This window comes from Trachymyrmex cornetzi, unplaced genomic scaffold (genome assembly GCF_001594075.2).
Source record: "Trachymyrmex cornetzi isolate Tcor2-1 unplaced genomic scaffold, Tcor1.1 scaffold961, whole genome shotgun sequence".
Taxonomy (NCBI): domain Eukaryota; kingdom Metazoa; phylum Arthropoda; class Insecta; order Hymenoptera; family Formicidae; genus Trachymyrmex; species Trachymyrmex cornetzi.
In genome coordinates this window covers 60,617-86,578 of record NW_017300313.1, presented here as the reverse complement: position 1 = coordinate 86,578, position 25,962 = coordinate 60,617, and the positions used below count along the sequence as shown (strand labels likewise).

Sequence of the window (25,962 nt, the reverse complement as noted above, 5' to 3'; positions counted from 1 at the left end):
TTCTGATTGGTTACGCGGTTACGCGATACGCGGTAAATACACCTCATGGGACTCCAGCCTGATTTATGACTAATGGCTTATTGTAGAAGGCCCATGAAGCTGGAAACACAATAGGCACAGGCAATAGGCACAGGCAACAGGGAATAACGAGCCGTCCAATCAGAGCTTTGGGGTATAAGTTCGATATTATATCCCAGAGCTCTGATTGGACGGCTCGTTATTCCCTGTTGCCTGTGTCTATTGTGTTTCCAGCTTGATTGGCTGCGTTCAGCAGAACGTTTATTTTGCAACTGTTGGAAGTTTCTTCGCGCTGATTGGATTATGCTTTTAGATCAAGAGGAATGGTCCAATCTCAGCAGAGAATCATAAAACGGTTGCAAAATTGTTGTGTTCTGTTGAACGTAGCCATTGTTCGTCAATTAACAAGTATCCCGCAATGCTTCTGATAACGAATATCGCAATTATAATGCGATTTTCTGTGTATCTCGATTGTAATAAAGTAGAAAAGAATCGCGGTATTTCATGACTCCATAATTTTTTTCTATCTTTAAATAAATGTCCAAGAACTGTTATTGAGGGTTAAATTATGATAAACTAATCCTTACAAAAAACATGTCATTGAAGGTAACTTGACATTTTAATATTAATCTTTGTACAATTTTCCTCTCAAAATGCATATGATAACTTAATAATATTAAATAATAAATCTGAAAGATGAAATCTTAATTAGAAAAAAAAATGTTAATATCTTGTTTTGAAAAGGTTTTGATTTTGATATAAAGTTTGTCTCTGTATTTTTTATAAATAAACAAAACTGCTCAACTTAATACATACATATATATATTTTAGTTATTCTTATTTATATATTATATATATTCACACACACAAGCTTACTCTTATATATTTATATCTATACATAAGATTTTTGTATTCAGCACAAAAACGAGTATCGCAGATCCATCGACGACTACCAAACTGCAACACCTGTGCGGCGTAAGATCGGTCTCTACTGGATTCTAGCATCATTGAGAGTAGTCCTTACTTTTGTTTCACAGACAGGCTATATTCATCCCGATGAGTTCTTTCAGTCCATTGAAGTTATCTCTGGTATGTCGCCATCCTGCTATGTTTTAGCATTTGCTTTATATTTAATATATATTTACATACCTGTTCACTTTTTACAGGAGACCACTTTGATATTGATGTCTATAAGCCATGGGAATTCAACGCCACCTTTCCAATACGCTCGATGTTCATTCCTCAAATCGTCGTTGGTTTACCTTATGCAATTCTCAACAGACTGTCTCCATATACATTTTACTTCTTTGGATTATCGTTGAAGAGACCATACTTCTTTGTGCTCTTCCCCCGCCTTTTTATGTGTGCACTCTCCTTTCTGTCGGATTATTTTCTGTACAAGATCTGTTTCATATATGGACAGAATTACAGAGTCAGGCTTGTCACATACGCTAGCTCTTATGTCATGCTGACCTATGCCACCCGTACGCTGTCCAACTCGATTGAACTGGTGTTGACTGCCTCACTGTTGTACTTTGTTTCCCGGTGCATGGCATATTCAGAGAAAGTACGTTTGACTCCTTCAAATATTAAGCTGTATAAAAACAATCGATAAGATTCATAAAAAGGAACATAAACTTAAGAAAAATCTAGTTATTAAAATAAAAAATTCGTTAATTATATGGAAAATTATATTTCGGTGGAATGAGTTAATTTTCATATATAATGTAGTTTATATTGATGAAGAAAATAATACGGGGCTCAATAATTAGCGGAATGTCTTTTCTCATCTGCATAATTAACTAAGAGATCTCAATGTTTAGTTATTGTTTGTATCTTACATTGTTTTAAATCTTATTTTTTTTGTATCAGGTGGTATTGCAGAGTGATTACCTCTCTATGAAATACAACGAAGCAGCAACTGCCGTAGAGCGAGTCAAATACTACAAGCTCAAGGTATTGCTACCCTCACATTCCCTGAACGACTGCTTTGTGGTGGCTACGTTAACGGTGATAGGGATATTCAACAGGCCGACTTTCGTCGCATTCGCCTTCGTTCCCATCTTCTTCTGGCTCCAAAGAGGATTGAACTCGATGAGCGTTGGCTTCAAAGACTTCCACCTTAGAATGATCATTTTTGTTCTCTGCGGACTACCGGCTGCGTTGTTTTTTATTCTAGTCGACAGTTTTTACTTTGGATACTTAACGATGGCAGAGATAGGCCAATTGGAGGTTGGAATTAACAATTTTGTAGTGACACCGGTTAATTTTCTCAAATATAATGCAAACATGAAAAATTTGGAGTCACATGGACTGCATCCTCGTTTTCTGCATTTCTTAGTGAACATTCCGCTGCTGTTTAACATTCTAGGGATCATTGGATTGCTGACATTTGTGAAAATGATACACAGGTGAGCCATATAAGACAGTTCCATTTTAAACAGTATACATATATGTAGAATAATTAAAGGATTATATAAAAAGAATCATATAATTCTATTTAAGAAATATTCATGACTTTTATATTTTCATGGAAAATGGATTTTTTCGACAATTAATTTTACCATTATTTGTCTTTAAATCATATAATTTTTGTCTGAAACATTTTTTTTTTTTTAATTGAAAAGAAATATCAGGAGATGATATGGGTGCATTCTGCTTCACTTATGATGTGCATAATGCATCATTTATCCTTGTTTAATATTCGGTGAATAACAAGGATAAATGATGCATCACGCGCATTATGCATGAAACAGAACGCAGCCTATAATTGTTTAAAAAGGGACATATATCGAAACAGTTGATATTAAAAAGTTAACCGACAATAATATTTATTTCCAGCGGGCTGAAGGCACAATGGTTGCATCTACCACGTCTGCAGAGCATTGTAGGCCTGATGACATTCACGTTCATTGTTCCAGTCGCCTTGCTGTCTTTCTTTCCTCATCAGGAACCTCGTTTCATAATCCCGGTGCTCTTCCCGCTGGTGTTTCTTTACGCGCCCGAGCTGAGTCAAGTCCCTAGTCTGGATATCATTCAAAGATACGGAAATGGTAAATCCTCTAGTCCCATCAAACCGGCGAAGCACAAGTCCAGGAAGTTAATGCTTTGGTATGTCAGCAATCTGCTACTGACTTTCTTCTACGCTTTCGTGCATCAGGGCGGAATTCTACCGCTCGTGTCTTACATCACAACGGAGTTGAAGGCCAAACCGCATCTTGCTCATGTGCATTTATATACCTCGTATAGTTATTCGCTGCCGACAGCGTTGTTACAGTTGCGAAATACTCGCAGGATCTATCGCAGTAGTAGTAATCACAAGTACAAACTGACGCAGGACTTTCACTTATATGAGCAAGGCTCCATGCCTCTATCATGGGTACTTGATAGCATCGCTAAGAAGATCAGGGATTGCGAGGAGAAGTTTGCTGTCAAGAATATTCCCTACAGGCTGTATTATGCATTACCGGCCTCTGCGATAAACGAGTTCGGGGAATTGTCGAGCAATAATTCACACTTGTTCAAGTTTCACGTAATCAAGACTTTCTATCCTCACATCTCTGTAGAGAAATTACCATCACTGCGTTCACTCGATGGACTAGAACATTTATTAAATTTAAGATGCGATAGTATTTTTAGCAGTATCGTCGATACTGTAAAAAATATTTATGAATATATGAAACAGTTTAGATTAATATTGCTAAAAATCGAATACTTAGTGCCTGAATTGAGACAAAATAAATCAGGGCGCAATAAATGAATAAATTAAAAAGTACAAAATTTTATATTTTTATTTTTAATTATTAATACGGCTTCTTTTTGACGAAAGAATAATTCAGAACATTAGTAACATTTTATTGCAGCAAATACACGAAGAACATTGTTATACATAGAAGGAACAACTTTCCTAAGGCAAGCAATTTGTGTATGAGAATGGATTAGAAAAGAGGAAAATGATGGGAATGATTTCCATGTCACACATTCCTATATAAATTATATAATTTATGATTGTAAGACATCTTATAAAAAATTATTAGAATGTTAATCAAGAAACGACGTATTAAATATCAATTAATAATTAATTGAAAATTATTTTTACTTTGTTTTTTTCAATTCGAAGTTTATGCTTTGTGTGTACCAAGAAAAGATAAGTTTAATCTAATAAGATAGATATGTAAGCATCTCTGTGATCAAGATTTCTTACAGGAAAACCATTATTGCTGTAACTTATCGAAATATCTAACAATAAGATAAAATTGAGAAGGCACATAAATAAAATATAAAAATAAAACAAAACTTTCCTTTGTTTAATTCTCTTTTCCTCTTCCAATTATTCTCTGTTACTCTCTTTTGAAAATCAACATTGAAGATGGAATAAGTATTTTTTAAGATTGAAAAATTAAATTTAAAAAAAGTATATATTTTAATTTTCTGTGATGTAACGATTGTGTGATGTTTAGCCTCTTATTATTATTATTATTGTTCTATATTCTTTCATGTGAATATGACTTTAATATATCTATTATTAGACCGAGATCGGTCTCTCGAAGGGAAAAATATATCTATATATGTATATAAAAAATATAATATACATAGTGTACCGAAAGTTTTTCAGCATAGTATTGCATATTTTATGAATCAAATAGTTGAATTAATTACTTATAAAAGGAACAAAGATTCAAATTCTTAGAAATTTTTTTTTATTTATTGAGATGCTTCGGGACACTATGTATAATTCTACAACTGAGTTAATACGAGGTATCTTTAGTTCAGTACAATTAATAATTTCTAGTGAGGTATTAATAATAAATTATTTCAGTACATTATTAACATTTTTATAGTTTGATTATTTCCTCGAGCAACCCTCGATACTATCCCTGATTTATATCTTTTTTTTTCTTTCTTTTCTCTCGTAACACATCAGTTTTTAATTTATAAAAACATTGCCATTTATCTTTATACACAATACACGTTATTACTAAAAATTGAAGACATATTTTTTATTATACTATTTAAAATATATTTCTTTAATATTACTTAAGGTATGTTTATGCACTTTCGCTATAAGTCCAGGGAAGTGCTTCATTGAATTTGCTTTGATGAGCTGCGTTTCTTGCCGCATATAATCGCTAAAAATGCAGTATGCATTAAAGATTGTTGAAAAAAGATAAATTCTGATATAAAAAGTACTATTATATTTTTATAAAAGTTAATTATCTTATCGAAGAAAAACGTTTTTATGAAGAAACTACTCACAGGATTATCGACGTAGGTTTCACAACCATAGCACCAGACAGAAATATCGCTAAAGCTGAGCGTGATGGGATGTTCGAACTCTTCTGCGTGCTGCATCGCGTGCTGATTAATACTGCGGGCGCAGTGCACAGTATAGCACTGCAAGCAAATCCAATTTTCTGCGATACTGGCACATTCAGCACACGGTGTAGTTACGTCAATTCCACCTGGGGGAACCTCGTTGACTGTGAACAGATGTGGACAGTCCTGCAGGGGCACGATCGCGAACATTTCTCCTGCTGTCAGAGCCTGTACACCAAAAAACATGTAATGTTTTATTTATATATCTGCATTATATTAAAATAATAAATATATATAATATTTACACTTATTATATAACAATAATCAATTATTAATTATTTTATCAATGATCTCAGAAAAATTATTGATAAAAAAATATTTTGTATCGTAATAATAAAAATTTCACCTGCAGATTGTCAGAGAGATATTCCGATAGAGTTATGGGTCGTGTTCCGGATTGTGAAGATGCTGCGCCTTCATCATCGTGGTCCTCGCGTATGTCAGAATTTCCTTGTTGGCTGCCTCTTGATTGATGCGTCTCGTTTACACATTTTTGTATACTTTGTGACACTGCCAATTAAATATATTTCTCAGTTAAAACACAATAATTACTTTTATTAAGATTAATTAAAATGAATTTAGTGCGTACCATCTAGATTTTTCGCTTTGCTCTGCTTCAATTCAGGATTTTTTTTCGCTTCAACCGCTTCGTTTTTCATCGCGTGTAATTCGAAATTTTTTATTTTAATATTCTCCACTTCGCACGTTAACTTCGAAATTTCCTCGTCCGTCACTAGATTCAAACAGTTCTTATCAATCGCGAGGTTCAAGTCTAGTTTTTCACTCTCAATTCCCTCTAAGGCGATCTTTGGTTCCATAAATATTTGTTTCAGTTTATCCGCATTTTTTCCTTGCTCTTCGCGTTTGTTAGGAATTGTCTTAAATTTGGAAAGTAGTCTCTCTTTTGGTAAGGACATTCCATACTGCAGGTTGGACCAGAACTTCTTGTGAGTCTTCAGTACGTTATTGATAGAATTGATCGCGCTAGTGCAAGGAATGAGATTAGGATCCAGCATCGGTAAAGGATCGCCCAGGAGTGCCTTTGTACACATGGTCATCGCGTGAGAGATGGAGTTGATATTGTAACCTCCTTCGAGACTTAGGATTATACGACCATTGGCCAGGGATGAGAGCCAATGGGTTAAATGGCCATAGAGTTCTGGACTTACGAGACAACCTGGCAAAAATAAGAAATAATTAATTTATTGGGAATCAAATTTTGTTACTATTAAAATATATAAAATATATAAAAAAATTTTTTGATACAAATACATTTTATATCATTTATATTACACATAAATATATGGTCAAAGAATTGGAAAGAGTAAGGGCACTAAGTTATATAACTTTTACTTTATATATGTTAGTGTGTGTTTGCTCTGAGGAAGGCTAAAAAATGAGTCGAAACATGTAAGCGCGTTTAGTGAGTAAAGAAGTTTCACTCTTTATAAGTGTATTATTTGCGCGACGTCTTCTGCGCCTGACTCCTAGTGCTCTTACTCTTTCTAATTCTTTGATTTAGGAGTCTTGATTAGTTTGATTTATTAACGGATAAATATATGGTGTTCCATAAGGAGAGAAACCGACAAATTTTTATATGTTCCAAAGGTATATCTGAGATAAATACAAATGATAACTGATGTTAAAATAGATTTACCTCCAAGTGTATCACCAATGCAGGCATCAAATCCGGCCGAAATTAGGACTAGTTCTGGATTAAATTGGTAAGCGATAGGTATTACAACTTGCTGAAAAGCTGCTATATATTCAGCATCTCCCATTCCTTTCTATCAAATGTAATGAATGTAGTCAATAATTTTCACAGTAAATTATATAGTCAATGATTTTAAATTATATGAAACTGTATATACTATTATCAAACAATTGCTTGTAAAATATATTTTTTAAATAAATATAAGTATTGCTTACTTTGTTCCACGGTATGTTCACGTTGAATCCTTCGCCTGCGTTTAAGCCAGTGCTTGTATAATTAGCAAGCTTGGAATTTGGAAAGAAGCTACCATTATCGTAACGATGAACAGAGATGTAAAGGATTTTTGGATCTTCTTCGAAAATAGATTGCGTTCCATTTCCATGGTGCACATCCCAATCTACTATCAGCACCCTATAATAAATGTATATTATATTTTTCTAATCTAAATTATTTTTATTGCTGTTTAAAAAGCTATATTATTTAATGTTATACCTCTTTAAATGGTAAAACTGTACAGCATACATTGCAGCCACGGCAACATTATTAAATATACAAAAACCACATGCGATGTCTTTTTCAGCATGGTGTCCAGGCGGCCTTACAATGGCTACTCCGGATTGACACTCCCCATTCAAAACCGCGTCCACTACTTGCAAAAGAGAGCCAGCAGATATACAGGCATTCGACCATGTGTCAGAATGAAGATAAACAGAATTGTAATCTGAGGCTTGCTTTTGTAATTCCTTGAGTTTTAAAGTTGATGTCCTTTTGATGTCATCGATGTGGTCTATTGAATGAATCAAGGATAACTCTTCTATTGTTGCACTCCTTCCCTTCATTGTACAAAAAAATGAAAAATTGTATTCTAATTTTTCTTTTTGAAGATCTTTATATAATTTATATATATATATATATAGTTATAATTTTCTATTAAATCAAGATTTTTTAAAATAGACTATATAACTTAAATAATCTAAATTACTAGATAAAATTAAATCCTTATTTAATTAAATATATGCATCGTCATACTTGTAATAAATAACATCGCTGTAACAAGCCATGTTCCTCGTGATTCTTATAAATGCTGGAAATGCGATTTGGTTTTTCTGGATGAGAATTGTCAGAAATGTTGCAATGCTTCTGCATCTTTTCATCATAGACGATACATACTTTATGAGGTGCTTTATACAAGTTTGTTACTGCAAATTAAATTAAATTTTTTATAATTAACAATTAAACAATAATCAACTTTTAAAATATTTTTTTTTATTACTTTAAAGTAATCATATATTTTCTTTTGTACTATTAAAAATCTTTATTGAATAATCCATTCAAAATCATCTTTAACAACATATTTTTGTTGTTATAAAATTATAAAAACAATTATTACTTTAATGAAAAAATATCCATTAAATATTGCAATAAAATAAAATTTAATAACAAAACAAAATATTAGAAATAAAAAAAATTAGCACAGAACTTTCACTGTTACGTCCAATAAGTAGCAAATGAAACATATATTGCGATCTTTTTAAATATTCCTATATAATTTTTTGCAAATAAAGCCATTTTTTAATACTTACATTGTATCAATTCGTCCAATTTTTTCTCCACGACCTCTAATGTTTCTTTGCTTTGTACAGGATAGCAATTTCGAGTATCATACTTTTCTAATTTAACTTCACTGCCTCTAAAACAGGCAGAAATACAATTTATAAAATGTATTAATAACATTAATATAATTAATAATAACATTAAGGAATGATATATAATTTGTTCAAAATTCAATTTTTTAAAAATAATTCGTCTCAAAAAACTGAATTTGTTTCGTAAAATATTGTATATAATAAGTATATGTAATATATATAATAGAAACTTTTTAAATTACATTAATCAATCATGTATATATATATTATATATATATATATTAGAGTAACAAATAAATAAATTGAATAATGTTTGTAGTTACTTACTTAAACGTCATCGTAACTACATGTCGATTAGCAATCTCCTCTTTACTGTGTGTTACACTATTAATGCTGTGTGTCTCTTGATATTGATAACACTTCCAGTATGGTTTATGTGAGTAGATTACATTTAAGATAGTATTACGTATACTAGAACAATAAAAGACTTCATAAGTAGAATGAAAGAAAAAGTATTATTCTTAATGTCAATGCAATAGATTGTTTACCTTAATGATGGTAAATCAAGTGTTTGTAAAACCGGACATGGATCTCCTAATAACGTTCTTAAAGTCAATGCTGCACCTTCTGCTAATGATTTCAGGCAATAACCACCCTATTTATTACAACATTGCGTTTAATATTTAATTAATACAGAAATAAAAATATATTTATACATATTTGTAAATATATTCTTTTACCTCTAAAACCACAGCGACTTTTCCATTTGCCAGACTTAACAACGACGATAGCAAATGTGAATAACATGCTGGAGTTATCAGCATTTCACCCTATACATTAATACATTACAAAATAGTAATATAAATATCATATATGATATTATTGCCTCATTTTCTCTTTTTTTCTCTATTTTATTTTACTTTTTTCTTTATATATTCTTATAAATTAATAAAATTATAATAATTTATATATAAAATATATGCAAGTACAAAAGACATACAATACTCGATCTATATAATTTCTATTAAATTTAGTTTATAATAAATAAAAACGCTATTAAAATATGAAAAACACAAATACAGTATTTAGTAGCATGCATATCAATAACACAATATAATAATATTATAACCTTTTCATCGCCCAATGCGGAATCAAAACCAGCAGAAACAAGGATCAGGTCTGGACAAAACTGGACAAAAAAATAAAAAAAAAGAGTAGTAATAATATATTTAAATTTACCTCTGGACAACCCAGAGCCGCATCGTAACCTGCTGATACTATTATCAAATCCGGTTGAAACTACAATGTTAATACTTTCATTAAAAGATTAATTTAAAAAAATTAAATTATTTTATATTATACACTAATAAATAAAGGCTACATGTCACATACTTCGTAAGCCATTGGCAATAAAACTTGCTGGAAGATCGCGATGTAATCAGCATTAGTCATGCCGGTTTTATTTAAAGGTACATTGAAGTTGTAACCCTCTCCGAGCTCCTCCCCAATATAATGAAAATCAGATTCCCTTAAGTTGGGCCAGAATTCGCCATGTTCATAACGATGTATCGAAAAGTAAACTACGCTGTAAAAACATTTTAAAACAGTTAATTTAATTAATTCTACAGGAACAAATAAAGTAATGTTTTAAAAAATAATACAAAACTTTTTTTTAAAAAAGAAGTGTACCGTGGATCATTGTAAAACATTTGTTGCGTTGCTTGTCCATGATGAACGTCCCAATCCACAATTAAAATCCTGTTTGCCAAACCGGAACTCAGAGCTTTCTCTACTGCCAGAGCTACATTGTTGAAAAAACAATAACCGCAGTATTCCGATTTCATTGCATGATGACCAGGTGGTCTGAAAAAATATTATTTATTAATTAATCATTAAATTTATTATATAATTATATTAAGGAGTTAGACCACCCCTGAGGCTCTAAAGTAATATCCAAGTTTGGGAATTTTTTTTGAGTAAATGAATAACTATGATCGAAAACTGTTTGGAGGGCTTTAGTGTACATATATAATAAACTAAAAAAATATTTTTTTATTAGCCTTATGTCTAAAATGGCACATTGACCCACTCGCTGAATCCTCTTTTTAAATCGGTGTGCAGGATTTCAGGCATACGGTTTGACTCTGAACAAAATACAAAGAATTTCCAATACATGTCAAAAACTAAAGAAGTACGTAAGGATTTTTCAAAATATTAATTTTTCTCAAAATAGCAACTATTTTACAAAAAAATTGCATTTTTGCCTTAAAATTCACGTATAAAAATATTAATTACAGAAAAAGTTTTCAATATTTTAAAGAATCCCTACGTACTTCTTTAGTTTTTGACATGTAGATAATGAAAATTCTTTGTATTTTGTTCAGAGTCAAACCGTGTGCTTGAAATCCTGCACACCGATTTAAAGAGGGATTCAGCGAGTGGGTCAATGTGCCGCCATTTTAGACATAAGACTAATAAAAAAATATTTTTTTAGTTTATTATATATGTACTCGTACACTAAAGCCCTCCAAACAGTTTTTAATCATAATTATTCATTTACTCAAAAAAATTTCCAAACTTGGGTATTACTTTAGGGCCTCAGAGGTGGTCTAACCCCCTTAATATAAGTTAAATTTTTAACTAATTCAGAACATATTTTTTAATTAAAGAAAAAAAAGACTGCTAAAGATAAAATTAATCAAATTAAATATCGATATATTTATATTTTATGAAGATCGACATATATTAGGACTTACCTGATAATAGCCATGCCATTTTGTATCTCGCCTTTACAGACACTTTCTACTAAATTGATTGTTGAGCCCACAGCTAATAAAGATAATCTATATGTAGACTGAAAAAAATATATAACAAATCTTAATTATTTAAATATACTTAAACAATAGTATTCAATAAATAAGCTTGAGTACTATTTTTATCATTATATATTTTCCCTTAAAAAAATCGTGGAATTATTTTACCGGGTGGATATAGACACAATCGTATTTGGACGACAGCAACTCCAAATTCTCAGAATCCGTAGAGTCATCTGTTGCCTTCAAAATATCAATCTGTTTCTGACTGTGCTTACTCAGAAGCTCATTCTCTGTGGCACGTCTCGGTTCAATAAGTTTACATCTCTGCACCAGGCCCAACTCCTCGCACCTTTGCAAAACTCGTGTAAATCTGGCCGGACACTCGGGATAATTTGGATCCCAGATGCACTCGTGCTCAGCCATGCTTCGATCAAATACAAGACCAGTTTCCTTGCGTATCATTTTGTATGCATCGATTGCTTTCTGATATATGTCTGGTACAAAATTGTTGTTGGATTTTTGGTCTGACAGCAGCTGTCGTTTTGCTGCCTCTTGCTTAGCAGCCAATAGTGCAGCTGATGGACGAGCCTATCATATCATCAGAATGTTCATCAGAATAATGTGTATTACATGGATTTTAAAACATATTGAAATATATGCTTATGAAAAAAACATTGTCTCACTGATTATTATTACAATGTATCATATATTCAAACATTTAGATTAGTACTTTTACAAGTTTAACAAATAATATTTACATTTTTCGATTTCCCGGGTTTCTTTGTTTTCTTTGCATTTGAAAGCATATTTGTTGTAGTTCTTTGGCACTTGGTAGAATTCTCAATCACTTTTATCAGTTCGATCTCACTGTCTGCTAGTTGTTTAGCAGCAGCAAACAGATTCAGGTTCACCGTGGGTTCGGTCTGTAAAATTATTTTGTTAATATTTAATAATAAATATAATACAACGACTGCGTTTAATAGAAAAAGCAGCTTTACAGCTGTTATAAGATTCTTTAATATGATTGGTTTCATTTAGATCCAAATGAGGAACTGAGGACAAGATCAATTTAATTTTAATCTTGCTTCGATTAATTCATGTATCTTTTTCTAAAAATTAGAAAAAATGAAGAGAGTAAGTTAAAACAATATTAAAGTTAATCTATATTAGTAAAAACAATTTAAACTGTGCAATATTACTATTGTAATTATATTGACTGTATTTCATAGAATATTTATTTTACAACTGTTGATGTGAAATCTAAAACAAAAGTTAAGTTATAAAGAAAGAAGTAAATTGTTTCAAGATCACAGTTTTTGTCTAAAAATGATTTCTAAGATCTCTATCGTGCAACAGTCAGATGATTGGAGCCAATTGCAGCTTCTAGCCAGTGCAAGTTAACAAAAGTAAATTCTAGCAAAATAAGAATAGCAGAATAGACCTGTTGTATTATAACTGTTGTGAATAAAATTGGATTTTTTTTTCTTTAGAATCGTTCTTTTTGCATACAATATTAAGATCTATGACAATAAACGCGAGACTTGTTACAAAAAAAACTATTGGTCGAGGTTACAGATGGTGAACGGACAATCTGTCCTTCTATGGATATACTTCTATGGAATGTGATATATATAGAGAGGTATATCTCTCCTCGGTGTGTTATCACTTTGTTTTTGAGAGCCAGCGATAAGATAGTGATAAATGAGCATATAGAAATTGCTGATGATAACAATAATAGCACTTACCATTTGCCCGAATTGAGAGAAATTACAATTAATGGATGTCGAAACAATACATTTTTAGAGAAACGTTGACTCATCCGACATGTTTGATTTGACTTTCTTTTCCCGAAACTGAGTTAAAATAATCGAAAAACGAAATGCTTTAGATCCATTCGCGTTGATTTGTTCTTTTCTTATTTTTCTTGTTTACATCTGTTGATACTTTTGTATTTATTTCTGATTCCGACAGAAGACAGCGGCGTGTGCCGTGTGCGGCCAACGTCAAGATGGTTGTAAGTTGTAACTGCAAGTGCAAAGTGCAAGTCTGTTCGTATTTACACTTTGCACTACTGTCCTATATGTGCATACATAACTATTAAGGTAGAACGAATATGTAAATTAAATGAAAGAGAGAGAGGGAGAGAGAGAGAGAGAGAGAATATATACAGAGTCACAAAAATACGGGAGGGCTCCGATTGCACACATCGCATATTGCACACATGTATCGCTGATTGACCAATTTAAAAATAAAATAATCTCATTGGCAAAACAGTAAAAAATTACTAGGCAGTTGATATGAGTGGTGTGTACAATCAGAACTGTAGGCAAACGGGATCCTCCCTCAAGAATAGAGCCCCCGGTTGCACCAATGAGTGCTTTCCATTTGGGGTGATCTCAATTGACCACGGCTCGATTGGACACCACCAATCACAGCGACCGGTGCTTAGGAGCTTTGTAGTCTCAAGCGCTGTGAGTGGCTCGTGTCCAATTGAGCCGTGTCCAACTGGGTACCACCACGCTTGTGCTGACTTGCTTAAAATCGAAGTAATGTTGGTGCAATCGGACCTAACACATGTAATTATAAAAATTTTCATCAAGGACAATAATAATAATAACAACTATTTATTATTATAATTGTCACTACACAATTTTATATATATATATATAAATTTTTCTCCGACTTTTTATACAAAGAACACTTTTTAGACTTTTTAGACTACAGCTACTACTTGATGCAACAAATGTTTTGAAGCATTTTTTGATTGGTCAATTAATGAAATTCTTTCTTCTGATTGGTCAGTCAAATCTTCCGAAGCGTTTGTAGCGCCAAGTGGACCCTTGCGTCTTGTTTTTTTTAGAATTTTTCATATATGCAGTCAATTTTAAAATATTCTAACCCATACAGCACAGAATTTGCAGCAATATTGCTGTAAAATATATATTACTGCAATGTTGCAGCAGAATGTGTTACTGCAACTTTTGGGCAACTTTGTGCTGCAAGGGAAGACTTATTTATTTATATAATTTCTGGGAAGAAGAAAACTTAATTTAAACTTATTCAAATTTCACAAGATTTCATCAAAAATAATAAATAGAATTAAAAATCTTAACTATTAATTTAGAATTAATTATATGAAGAATTTTAGAAAACAATTATATTGATTTAATTTTCTTATTATTTCTGAAAATTAGTGTTCACAAAATCTGAAACATTTTGTTAAAAAGTTACAAAATTAATCAAAAATTTAGAATAATTCTGAGAAAAAAAATTTCATTATAAAATGCGTAAAATTCGTAGGCTATAAATTTAATGTCATATATGAAGTATAATTAACTTAATTGTATTTATTTTCTATAACATTTTAAATATCACTTAATGTAGATTCTAGTGGCACTTGTATGTATATACATTGATTATTTAGCCGAAAGTATTTGTCCTTGTCTAACCAACGTATTAGGATGGAAGAGAACCATAAAAATGAACATTATCTTACGAGGTTTGAGACACGAAAAAATCGGGATGATCACTCTTGATCACTCTCAGGTACTTTCTATTGCTATCAGTTGCCACGTTGTGGTCATGTGTTTATAATTTTATCTCGCTTAAAATTCAATATACTTCGTTCCAATATTTAAAAAATTGATGTTTACATATGAAGACGAGTTTTCTTTTTAATACGAATATTTCCATTTATGTGAAATGTTTTGTCAAAAATTTCGCGCATCAATCAAACTCAAAAACGTCATAGGTTATGTCAATGAGTTCAATCATTTGATCATATCAAAACAATGTACGTGTAAAAATGAACAAATGAGTATTCCGTATTTTATACCATATTCAAGTGTTTTTTTTTAAATTGGTTTTAGAAAATAAAATTTTACTTTTTACGTATCGCTGTGTTGATGGAACAGTAATAAATAAAAAGTTAGCATTTTTTAGATAATGAATGGAAATCGATTCTAATAAGATTTTGTGGAAAAACGATACGTTTGTCAACATGTTGCCTACATGAAAAATATAGTGTCACATCTTTGATACGTGACGAAATTTACACAACTGTATACCAAAGTGACAGTGTTCGAATTTTGAAAACTCGTGACATTATTTAAAAAAATATATTATAATTAAAAATATAACATGAAAAGAAAGTGAAGTTATTTATCGATCTGGCAGATTATTGTCCTTTGTTTATAATTTTATATTTTATAAGAATTTATTTCAGTACTTTGATATTTGAATAATGACGAGTTTTCTTTTTAATCCGAATATTTCCGTTTATATAAAATGTTTGTCCTTTAATTAAATTCACTTTTAATTAAAATTCAGAAAGAATTTTGAAAAGTTCTACTGAAAAGTTGTTAATTTTGAATGTGTTTCTACGAATTTTTCTATCAATGCAGCGATATACTGCAAAGAATTTAATACTAACGAACATTTATATTATATATTATTAAATTATTATACAAAAACTGATTTTATATATTTATTGTGCAGCCAAGAATGAGCAATTGCAGCGCAAATTGCAGCTCTCGGTCAGCAATTTTTGCACGGAAAAACTTCCGAGGAGCGCCGATGTCTTCGGAGACATCTCAGGCAGGAAATTTGAGCGAATTCCAATGGACGAGCGCGAGCAGGAAGAGGAGAAATTTCAAGATACAGAAGCGCGCGTTCCACGTCGACTGAAACCCAGCTTGGGCCAGTACGCTAAAATGATCAAGTCACATATATCTAAGAACGATTTGAATTCCGCTTTGCAGGTTCTCGACTTGATGAAAGAGAACCGAGACAAGCCCACAATGTACTTGTACAATCTCTTGTTGTATGGGTTAGCCAAACAAGGTGATGTAAAACAATGCTTCAGTCTGTATAACAAGGCAAAGAAGTATGGGTTGCAACCGAACGCGGCGACCTACATTAGTCTGTTTAATGCGTGTGCTTTATCTGATAACACCGAAGTAGCTCTGGAGCATCTCAACAGGTTGCGAAAGTCGCTTTATGAGCGGCAGTTCCCACTGAACGATGCGCATTATAATGTCATGGTAAAGGCGTACAGTTGGCACGGTCAGATCGTTAAGGCCTTTCAACTGGCGGACGAGATGAGAGACAGACGTATTCCCATCGGAGAGATTACTTACAACTCTCTGTTTCATGGGGCAATTTCTGACAAGGAAGCTGGCCTGCGACATGCTTTAATTGTATGGCATTTAATGCGCATGAAAAATATCAAACCGTCTTTGACTACTTATAATCTTCTCCTGAGAGCGATTAGGGATACAAATTTGGGAAATTTAAAGCCCGACGATGTTCTTCTCTCGGGATTCGATCAGACTAGGGTTTCGGTGTTGGAAGGCGAGAAGCCGGATTTGTTGGCCTCTCCGCCTATGTTGAGCACACTTTTACCGATGGAAAAAGAACAGAACATTATGCAACGCGATACCGATGTAGCTGTACAGAAATCGGTAAACTTGAATGACGTGTTGATCAGCAATCGTCTGATTTTATTCGGTGGTGTAGAAGGATTTCTGAATCGAATGTCCAACGACGGTGTTACACCTAATATTAAAACTATTACCTTACTCCTGGATTTAATTCCGAACACGGTGCCCGCTGAGAATATACTCATCAAAACTGCAGAGGAGAAAAATATTGAATTGGACATCGACTTTTGCAATATGCTCATTAAAAGGCGCAGCGTAAGATTCGATTACAAAGCCGCGAAAGTAAGTGTTATGGTAAATACAGTCACTTGCACTACACTGAATCACTGCATTAAAGTATCTAAATGCAATGGCATAGTATAATCTATTTTGACAATGAAATGATACATGGGGATAGACAAAATAATGTGAACACCTGAGAAATATATTATTTGTTATATTAATGAGAAGTTGGTCTATCATTTGTCTTTAATACAGATTCTACACTTATTAAAAATTTTATGAAACTTAATATATTTTTAAGTTACACAATTTGAACTTAATTTTATGACATTACATGAAATTTAATGTATTTATAACTAAAAAATATATTTTTGTACATGTACATGAAATTTAATGTATTTTTCATGTAAATTTAAGAAATTTTAAGCACTTATAAAATTTTATAAAAAGTGCATTTCATAGATTTAATGTACACGTTCATTATACATTTAAGTAATTACTATAATACTATAATACTATAAATACTTAATTTTCTGTTAAATCATTCATTCTTTTAATTTCGTTTATAACCACGAGCTTCATTTACATGTAAAGGAAGTATTTCTAACAGTGTATCTTTGTTGAAAAAGAGTTATATATGTTTGAATAGTATAATAACTGCTGTAGTGTAATATTGTACCATTCATCGCTAGTAACCAGTAGTTTTCTAATTGCTTAAAAGATATATTGAAGAAATTGATTTTTTATTCCGTTCTTGAAAACTATAAACGATATTTAAATTAGATAATTGTATCGACCAGAAAAGATATTGAAGTTCTTGAGAACAGAGGGCAATTTTGGAAAATACAGTAAGAACAAATTTTCTCCTTTAATACTATTTATATAAGCAAATGAAAGAAGTCGAATGACTACAAATATGGTATATATGCAGGTATATATACATATATATACAGTATATGTTCTTTAATACTATTTATATAAGCAAATGAAAGAAGTCGAATGACTACAAATATGGTATATATGCAAGTATATATACATATATATACAGTATATGTATAGTATATATAGTAATCCATTGAATTATTTAAGCATTAAAGATCTAGCTTTAACCATTATGGTTATTACTTCTATTTCTTATTGTTGAATTTTGAAATGTACGGTCCAGTAAAAATTCTTATTCAAATGAAAGAAGTTCTACTAAAAGAATTTAAACTTTCCGTTGGTAACTTGCCAGTCTCTTATTAATAAAACAAGGAGTGAAATATATGATGTATTTCCCACGTGTCATATTATTTTGTCCGTATATTCTGATAAATAACGCGAATGTCATTATAAATTTAATTGTTTAAAATATATATATGTTTTCATATTTAACTTTGCGAATTTCATGTATAGCAGCTTTCAGTATGTAGTAACCGAGCGTATTGCAAATGATTGCAAGTAACTAAATTCGCTATTATATTCTTGATTATATGATTTGAATGTCATGTTAATACGACTTAATAACTTAGGAGGTGATAAGCCTAGCGGAGAAGAAGGGGCTTTCTCCAAACGTAATGACATTCGGGGTCTTGGCACTTGGTTGTCAAGAACTTATGCAGGCTCAAGAGTTTCTGGAAGGAATAGAAGTTTTTGGCTATAAACCCAATTCTGTAATCATAGGTACTCTCGTCGATACGGCTTGCTATAAAAAAAACTTTGGATATTTGTTGTTTATGATGAGATATATGATGGAGAACAGAACGAGACCTACTGCGCAGACCATCGAAACCGTAAAGAAATTTTCGGAAGAATTATCGAAAATTGAGAAACCGAAGGCGACGGTACGTTAATGAAATTCGTCACAACTATTGTTAGTATTAATCTTTTCCTATGTGTTTAACTCTTGATCAATTAAAAAAAAATATGTACATTTCTAAAGTTCTTTACAGTGTTTTAAGATTCTTATTAGCATCATTATTAAATTAATGATCAGATGATTAAATTGATGATTTAATTTGTGATATTATTTCAGCGCTTTAGTTTATCATTGTTTTAAATCCGATAATAATCGGCACGCAGTTTATATAACTAGAAAATGTATTTAAAATCTACGTGTAAAATTTACCTCGGTCTATTTAGTTCTTTCTTATTTGATTTATTCATATAGCGCGGTCTAATTTAATTTATTGAATATATTATACACTTAAAAATTTGATATTATAAATATATAAAATATACATATATAACATATTTTTTCCAGAGCAAGTACAGACATCAAAAATTGAAGCGTTTGGAGGACAATATTGAAAAATTTAAAAAGCAGTATCCCAAATGGCAGAAGTTGATAAAAGAATAATTCATTACAAAATAAAATATTATTTCTGCAAAATACAGCCTTTTAAGTAAAAATTATATATTGTTATTGGCATAATTACTCTTTTGTAAATATACATATATATACGAAATGAAAGATAGACAGTAATAAATCAGCGGAGGTACGTGGGACGAATTTCTTGTGTCCAAGGTCGACTCCTGGTACTACTGCTAATAGCACGCGATGGGCACGTTCCACGGATGTTGAGTTTATTGTATCCGGTAGGACCGGTTGGCTGAGCTCCGCAGGTTTCCAGCGCTACAAACTCGTCCACGTGAAGAGACGGTGGTCTGGAAGTGTTAGGCGGCCTCGATCGGAAGGGATCGGATCCTCTACCTACTCCTCCACCTACTGGACCACCTCGTAGGGAATTGGTAAACTGTGTCCGACCTCGCACTGGTGTCACTAAAGAATTATCATAAAAGAAATCATAAATCGTCGAACACACTACATAATTGAACATAAAAAATTAGGTGAGGTTGATCAAAAATTGTTCATTTTTTCTTTTTGATTTCTTAATATTTTTCGATATGAAGAATTAAAGATTGAAGATCGTCTAATAAATCCTTAATAATCTTACCAAACGGCTGTTTCGACTTGGCCATTGGAGAAATCTGTTTTTCCACTCTACTACTTTCCTGTTCTTCATCCTGGGGTTTTGATTGCAAAGGTTGAGTGGTGTCATCAGGAGGTATTTTAGAACACAAGTTTTGCGCCTCCGCTAACAGATTGAAGTCAATGGGTAGTAATTCAGTGGCGAGTGCCAACAAGTCCACTGTATCTTCAGTTTGTGTTTGATTGGTCGTGAAAGAAAATTTCTTGGGCCGGGTTGGGCTATTAGTTGTACAAAGACACCTTTGCGAGAACTGGTTCAATAATGCTTCCGGGGTGGGTAGCAGAGGCTCTAGCATCTCCGGGATAGGTTCTTTCTCTTCTTTCTCTTCGGCGGTTCTCAAAATTTCCTTCAGCTCTTCTGCGCGCTTCAATTTTTCTAAGGGATGACCTGTCTTCTCCCAAGAGATCAAGAATGCCAATTGCTGTGCACGCAGATGCAAGGTCCTCGCTTCCGACTCGGAGGCGATTAGGTTCTCCAAGAAAGTTACGGCCAATTTTACAGTGGAGTTTGTTTCAGGGTTTTCCAAGCTCAATACATGATCCAGTAGCGCGCGCAAAGCGCCGGGATTGTTCTCCAAGCAGCTCTTTACATGGTACAGACCGTAATTGTGATTGCTGAGGGACAAGAGAATGGTCAACGTATTTTCTATCACATCTAATTGGAACTTTGTGCTGATCGCCAAGATATCGATTAGAGCCGCAAGTATAGATAAAAGAGGTTCCTTGCTGGGCACAGAGTGCGTTAGTTTCTTTTCCAAAGGTTCGTTATCCTCTTGTACTAGACTGAGATTGCAGTTGCATAGAGTTTCAAAGATACTGAGGATCTCATATTGTACGTTGACGTCGCTGCTACTTTTCAAAGTGGAGCACATCATCTCGATAACCGGCGGATATTTTTGATCGGATTTTACTTGCGCTCTGGACGCCGGACTGGTCAATGTTAGCAAAGTAGCTTTCATAGGTGCATGCCTAGCTAGGTCACTGATTAGAGCGAGAATAGGAACGTTGTTCTCTAAAGGAGTGGCTGCTAGAATACCATCTAAAAGACACCTTCCAACCAAAAGAGCTGTCGGTGCTGCCAGGTCGCTTAATTGCTTGCAAACTGTTGATAAAAGAAATAAAACGTCTCCATTCCAACTCGTGCAGAGTAACCGAAGAGTTTCAGTGAGATTCGTGGCCTGAGCTTGAAGATGTGCTGACCAGAGCTTTCTTAGGCCCAGAATTCTCGTTGTGTCTTCAGTAATGGACTCTTTTGGTGTTAGAACAGGTGGTAACAGGCGAGTTAGCAGCTTCAAACCTGGCACGAAGTTGCAAGGACGGAGGGAGATCATCTTCAGAACTTCACCTAGCATTTGAGTCCATAATGATTTCGCCACGTTGCCAGAACCGTCGGAATCGACAGCTTGCGTAAAAACTAGGAGCGTCCCCACGATTTCTTCGGACAGAGTCTGTACCATTAGATTAGACGGGATGGCTTCGATCAAGGAATAGACTCCGAGCAGTGGAACGACGGCCGTGAGATCCTTAAAGTCTGTTGCCATGCATTTAACGAGTCTCTCGAGCAATGCTCTGGTCAGTTTCACGCAAGGAAGCAACAAAGCAATTAACGCCATGCCTCTGCGACCAGTTAGAGCAGCGCGATGAAGAAACGGTTGTTCATAGAATTCAGACACGTTTGCCATTACGGCAACCAGAGCGGTGAGGCCGTCAGCGGCGAATAATTGAGTCAGAGCATTCCTGTATTTGAGTTCAATGTACGGCTCCAAAGGATCAACGTCATTATTTGATGGGAAGATAAGATAATGCAGGATTCTACAGGCGGTGATTAGCTGGCCTGGAAGCGATGCAGCCTTCTCGGCACTTTTCCTGATAATAGTCACCAATAGGGAGACGTCGCAGTAATCCCAATGAGAAGTTTGGGCCGCGACTGTCAGATATGATATCACGTCCCTAAGAATAACATGCTCGCGAGCTTTGTCCAGTATTAATTCCGCACGGTTCTGAAAGATCTCTACCCTGTCGGAGTAACGGACAACCGCAGAGATCACCTCGGCGGCGAACTCGCAGAGATTAGAATCCGACAAGAAAGGAATCAGAATATCTATGAAGTCGCCTAGGGGCAAAACCGTAAGAATAGCACGCAAACCGTCTGGAAAAATAAGGAAGGAATGCAGTCTCTTCAAGATCGTCCAGTCGGAAGTCTGTTTCAAGCAAATCAGGCACTGTGCAACCTGAAGACGCCACGCTAGGATGCGTCCGGCGCCTGGTAACTCGTACCTCAGAGCTTTTAATATCAGTTGAACTACTTCGATCTCCTTCAATAAGTAGTAGAGGCCTTCCTTAGTATTGGAGAGATGCAAGAGAAAGCGGCGGATTAATTTAATCATTTGCAAATTGCAATTAGGAGAAGATAACGCCAGTAGAAGGTGATGGGCCAGTTTATGGTGTTCGAAATAAGCTACCAGATGAGCGCGGGGGTTGCGAGTATGTTCTCGTTCGAATTCCATCTGGGCACCAGCTGGCAATTGGCGTTTAGGCTGCGCCATCAACGTTGGAGCGTACACATAAACGTTCATTAGCTCTGCTAAGCCAAATTCGTCGAAATTCTTGATCTCTTCTAGATATTCGTACGCATGAACTTTACGGAAGAGCGAACTAAGGGCGTATTTTAGCCTGGCTAGTTTAGCGTTGTCCAGCATCGTTAGTGCATTTCTGTATAAGTTGTTCCTTAGAAATTCCTGCACGATTATCGGGCTGATCAAAGCGGCATCGAGGGCTCTTAGAGCGGAAAGTTTCACTGGTAATGCCACGTTTTCACGCATACAAAGGGATAGTAATTTATACGGGGCTTGAACTTTCAACAGAATTTCTGGACCTTTTGATAATCGACAGAGAGCCTCCGCTAAGCGAACCCCCACTTTCACGTGTCGTACTTTGTATGCTGGTTGTGGTTGGGCCCTTGCGAGCTCCATATCTAAGCCAGCATTGACAATATCAGTCAAATCATTGATATCGTTTACGTCGGAGTCAAACGGACTTAGTATGGCGCACAAAGTCTCGCAGTTGTGAACAAACGTTTCTTTTTCTTGACCTGATGCATTGTGAAAATGCGATACCGACTTGGAGAGAGATTGTAGAATCTCTCTAATCTTCAATAAGGTCTCGTGGTTCACATGAGTGTCCTCCAAGTCTTCCAACTTCTCTAGACTTAACAAATCAGGTGGCACCATTGCGTAGATTTCATCGATTTGTGATGCTTCACACTCAAACTCGGCAGTAGATGGAACATCATCGGTCATTATGTCCTCGTCCGATAATATCGGCTCGAAGGGCTCGCCAGTTTCCGGTTCGCCAGCTTCCTGTTGCTCCGCTTCTTCTTCTTCGGCGGAGATGGACTCCGGACTTAGAGAGATCAGGGACTCTGTAGGTGGAGACAAAGGTCGCTTTGATGGTTTTTCGCCTATGTTGGACGTCTCTTCTTCCCACTGTCTCGATTCTGTCTTTCCCGTGTCGGACGTGGTCGTCCTGGACGGCTCCACTACTTGGATCGGTTGTGGTGATGGAGTTGCTGTCACGCATGTTTCCTGCTGCAATATAGTTATGTGTTTAAACTTGAATGAAAATTGGATCATTAAAAAGATAGTGAAGAGGATATCGCCGCATTGATAAAAAAAAAATTAGCATTAGGGTTTAACTGCAACTACCCCATAACTATCAAATTAATATGAATAAATGATTTATTAAGACCGTAATGTAAATACATAACAAGTAAGAATATAAAAGCCTGTGTGAATTATATATAGTATAGATATAATTCACATTGAATTATTTAAAGCATTAAAGACCCAGCTTCTACCATTATAGGCTTTTATATTCTTACTTGTGTATTCAAATTAATACACTATTAAGATCAAACATATTAAATTACAAATATTGAAATGAAAAAACATTTAAAGTATGCAACATTTCATTTTCTAAATATCCTTTAGATACTTTTGTTTGGATTTAAAAAAAAATGACATTATTACATCAAGATTTTCTTACCGATAAATTCGTTTGATGTTGATTCTCGTAATACCATTCGGGTTGCTGTTCAGAAGGAATTTGCACAGCATTTTCAGGATTTTCTTCTATGGAGCTAACGCAAGCGGTAGAGCCAGCTGCCGAACTAATCACCTCCTGGGGATTGTTCAGTGATTTGGTCAGAGTACCATATACTGCAAGTGTAATAGTGGTATACCATCCTCTCAGTACCAACCCATCCGTTGGTATCTGTTTTCGTTCGCATTCCAATTGGATATGGATGTTCTGCTTGTATTCTAAACCACCTAAAAACTCGAAGGTGGAAGCTCCAGGTTTGCTGAGATCATTCACGAAAAACTCGATCTCGAATTGTGAAGGATTGGTTGCTCTAAAAGAATGAAGTCCCTTGTATTTCTCAAAAGTTTGAACGTTAATATTGATTAATTGAGAAAAAAACTGTTATTTTTAATGCCAAGAGTAAAGATTGATTACCCAAGTCGCACTCCTCCTGGAAAGTCTGCCTGTACTCTAGCACCTAATGGAATGATTCTTACTTCACTAATGTAAACAGGCTTGGGAAATTGCACTAAGTCCAAATTCAATTCCTAAAAGCATAATTTCTACATGAACATCATATTATCCAATGTATCATAAAAATTAAAAGAAAAAGAAAACTGTGATTATGTGTAGAACAAGGGATTTTTACAAAATTCTGTTGTAAGCAAAGTTTAATTTTTTAAACATTGTTTACATTCAAATTTAATATAAGCAGTCTCAGAAAAGGGATAAACTTTTTTAAGAATTTACTGACATTTTTTATTTGTAATGCATAATATATAAATAATATAACAAATTGATGATAAATATACTTTTCTATAATAATTATAACCTTAACATAATTTGATAATAAAAGGGACAGTTAAAAATTTATGACGAATTTGTGGGAAAATTATACTTTTCAGTTATAATAATTATAACCTCAAAAATGTAATCTTTAAATATGTGCACAATACAGTAAAGTGTATTAAAAAATAAAGTCTCTTTTTCTATCAGTTTTTATTTCGATATGTCACTGATGTAAATTTTAACAAAATTGCTAATAAACAGCTTTTTCCCTCAGGTTTAATTAATCGTTATTAAATGTATGTAAACAAACCTCTGAAATGTCGTGGGAAAACGTATCAAAGAATAATAATTCGATATTATCCATGTCTCATATCACTGAGTAAATATTCTCTGATAACATAATACCTTAAAAATATTAACTTTTGATAATAAACTGTACTTTTATTCTATTTTCCATTTTATCTGTTAATCTTGTACTCTGCACTCTCCTTTATTTGGTTATATACACGTTGAATTAGTACATTCTGTATGACAAACGTTTTCTTGTGTGTCGTATTTTGTAATACGTATTAACAATATGTATTTGTTGTATAATAAATATTATACAATGCAATAGATTATACATTCCGAAACGACAACGGTTGGATAAGTTGGATTCGGGTAGACGCTAATAGCGCTATTTGTATCATTCTATCTTCATCGTCCATTAAACGTGAAACAAGGATAGTGTGACACAAATAGCGTTGTTAGCGCGCTGCCCGAACGTAATCTATACGGCGTCGTCTACAATACACGGAGTAATGGCTCCGGCACACCAGCGCAATGTTCGTCGCGCGCGACACGCGATATCCAATGAGAGTATACCTTTAGAATGAGAACATCGGTAAAG

At 33.8% G+C, this 25,962-nt stretch overlaps 4 protein-coding genes across 5 annotated transcripts; 2 read left to right on the top strand and 2 right to left on the bottom strand.

The window, feature by feature from the left end:
• Nucleotides 1-389: 389 nt before the first annotated feature.
• PIG-Z (phosphatidylinositol glycan anchor biosynthesis class Z) lies at nucleotides 390-4,069 on the top strand. The gene is made up of 5 exons (XM_018521104.1): nucleotides 390-624; nucleotides 936-1,107; nucleotides 1,185-1,585; nucleotides 1,891-2,429; nucleotides 2,860-4,069. Exons 1-5 carry the CDS (start codon nucleotides 613-615, stop codon nucleotides 3,776-3,778), a joined length of 2,043 nt encoding a protein of 680 aa, XP_018376606.1. The 5' UTR covers nucleotides 390-612; the 3' UTR covers nucleotides 3,779-4,069.
• A 626-nt stretch (nucleotides 4,070-4,695) lies between these two features.
• Nucleotides 4,696-13,582, bottom strand: HDAC6 (histone deacetylase 6). 2 transcript variants are annotated; one of them, XM_018521103.1, is made up of 19 exons: nucleotides 13,316-13,582; nucleotides 12,329-12,493; nucleotides 11,736-12,158; nucleotides 11,511-11,608; nucleotides 10,444-10,617; nucleotides 10,147-10,339; nucleotides 9,884-9,943; nucleotides 9,495-9,584; nucleotides 9,303-9,409; nucleotides 9,082-9,225; nucleotides 8,692-8,798; nucleotides 8,138-8,307; nucleotides 7,601-7,941; nucleotides 7,324-7,519; nucleotides 7,052-7,181; nucleotides 5,984-6,571; nucleotides 5,741-5,904; nucleotides 5,275-5,562; nucleotides 4,696-5,147 (listed from the first exon to the last, which is right to left on the bottom strand). In XM_018521103.1, exons 1-19 carry the CDS (start codon nucleotides 13,316-13,318, stop codon nucleotides 5,067-5,069), a joined length of 3,522 nt encoding a protein of 1,173 aa, XP_018376605.1. In that variant the 5' UTR covers nucleotides 13,319-13,582; the 3' UTR covers nucleotides 4,696-5,066. The 2 variants fall into 2 exon arrangements, with proteins under 2 accessions (XP_018376605.1, XP_018376604.1); XM_018521102.1 differs by lacking the exon at nucleotides 9,884-9,943 and adding an exon at nucleotides 9,994-10,053 and having other exon boundaries at nucleotides 4,697-5,147.
• A 1,641-nt stretch (nucleotides 13,583-15,223) lies between these two features.
• Nucleotides 15,224-19,623, top strand: LOC108769879 (pentatricopeptide repeat-containing protein 1, mitochondrial). The gene is made up of 4 exons (XM_018521106.1): nucleotides 15,224-15,363; nucleotides 16,068-17,293; nucleotides 18,745-19,056; nucleotides 19,476-19,623. Exons 1-4 carry the CDS (start codon nucleotides 15,273-15,275, stop codon nucleotides 19,569-19,571), a joined length of 1,725 nt encoding a protein of 574 aa, XP_018376608.1. The 5' UTR covers nucleotides 15,224-15,272; the 3' UTR covers nucleotides 19,572-19,623.
• A 3-nt stretch (nucleotides 19,624-19,626) lies between these two features.
• Nucleotides 19,627-25,631, bottom strand: vir (VIR_N domain-containing protein). Its single transcript, XM_018521105.1, has 5 exons — nucleotides 25,384-25,631; nucleotides 24,720-24,832; nucleotides 24,249-24,615; nucleotides 20,170-23,791; nucleotides 19,627-19,994 (listed from the first exon to the last, which is right to left on the bottom strand). Exons 1-5 carry the CDS (start codon nucleotides 25,435-25,437, stop codon nucleotides 19,702-19,704), a joined length of 4,449 nt encoding a protein of 1,482 aa, XP_018376607.1. The 5' UTR covers nucleotides 25,438-25,631; the 3' UTR covers nucleotides 19,627-19,701.
• Nucleotides 25,632-25,962: the final 331 nt, after the last annotated feature.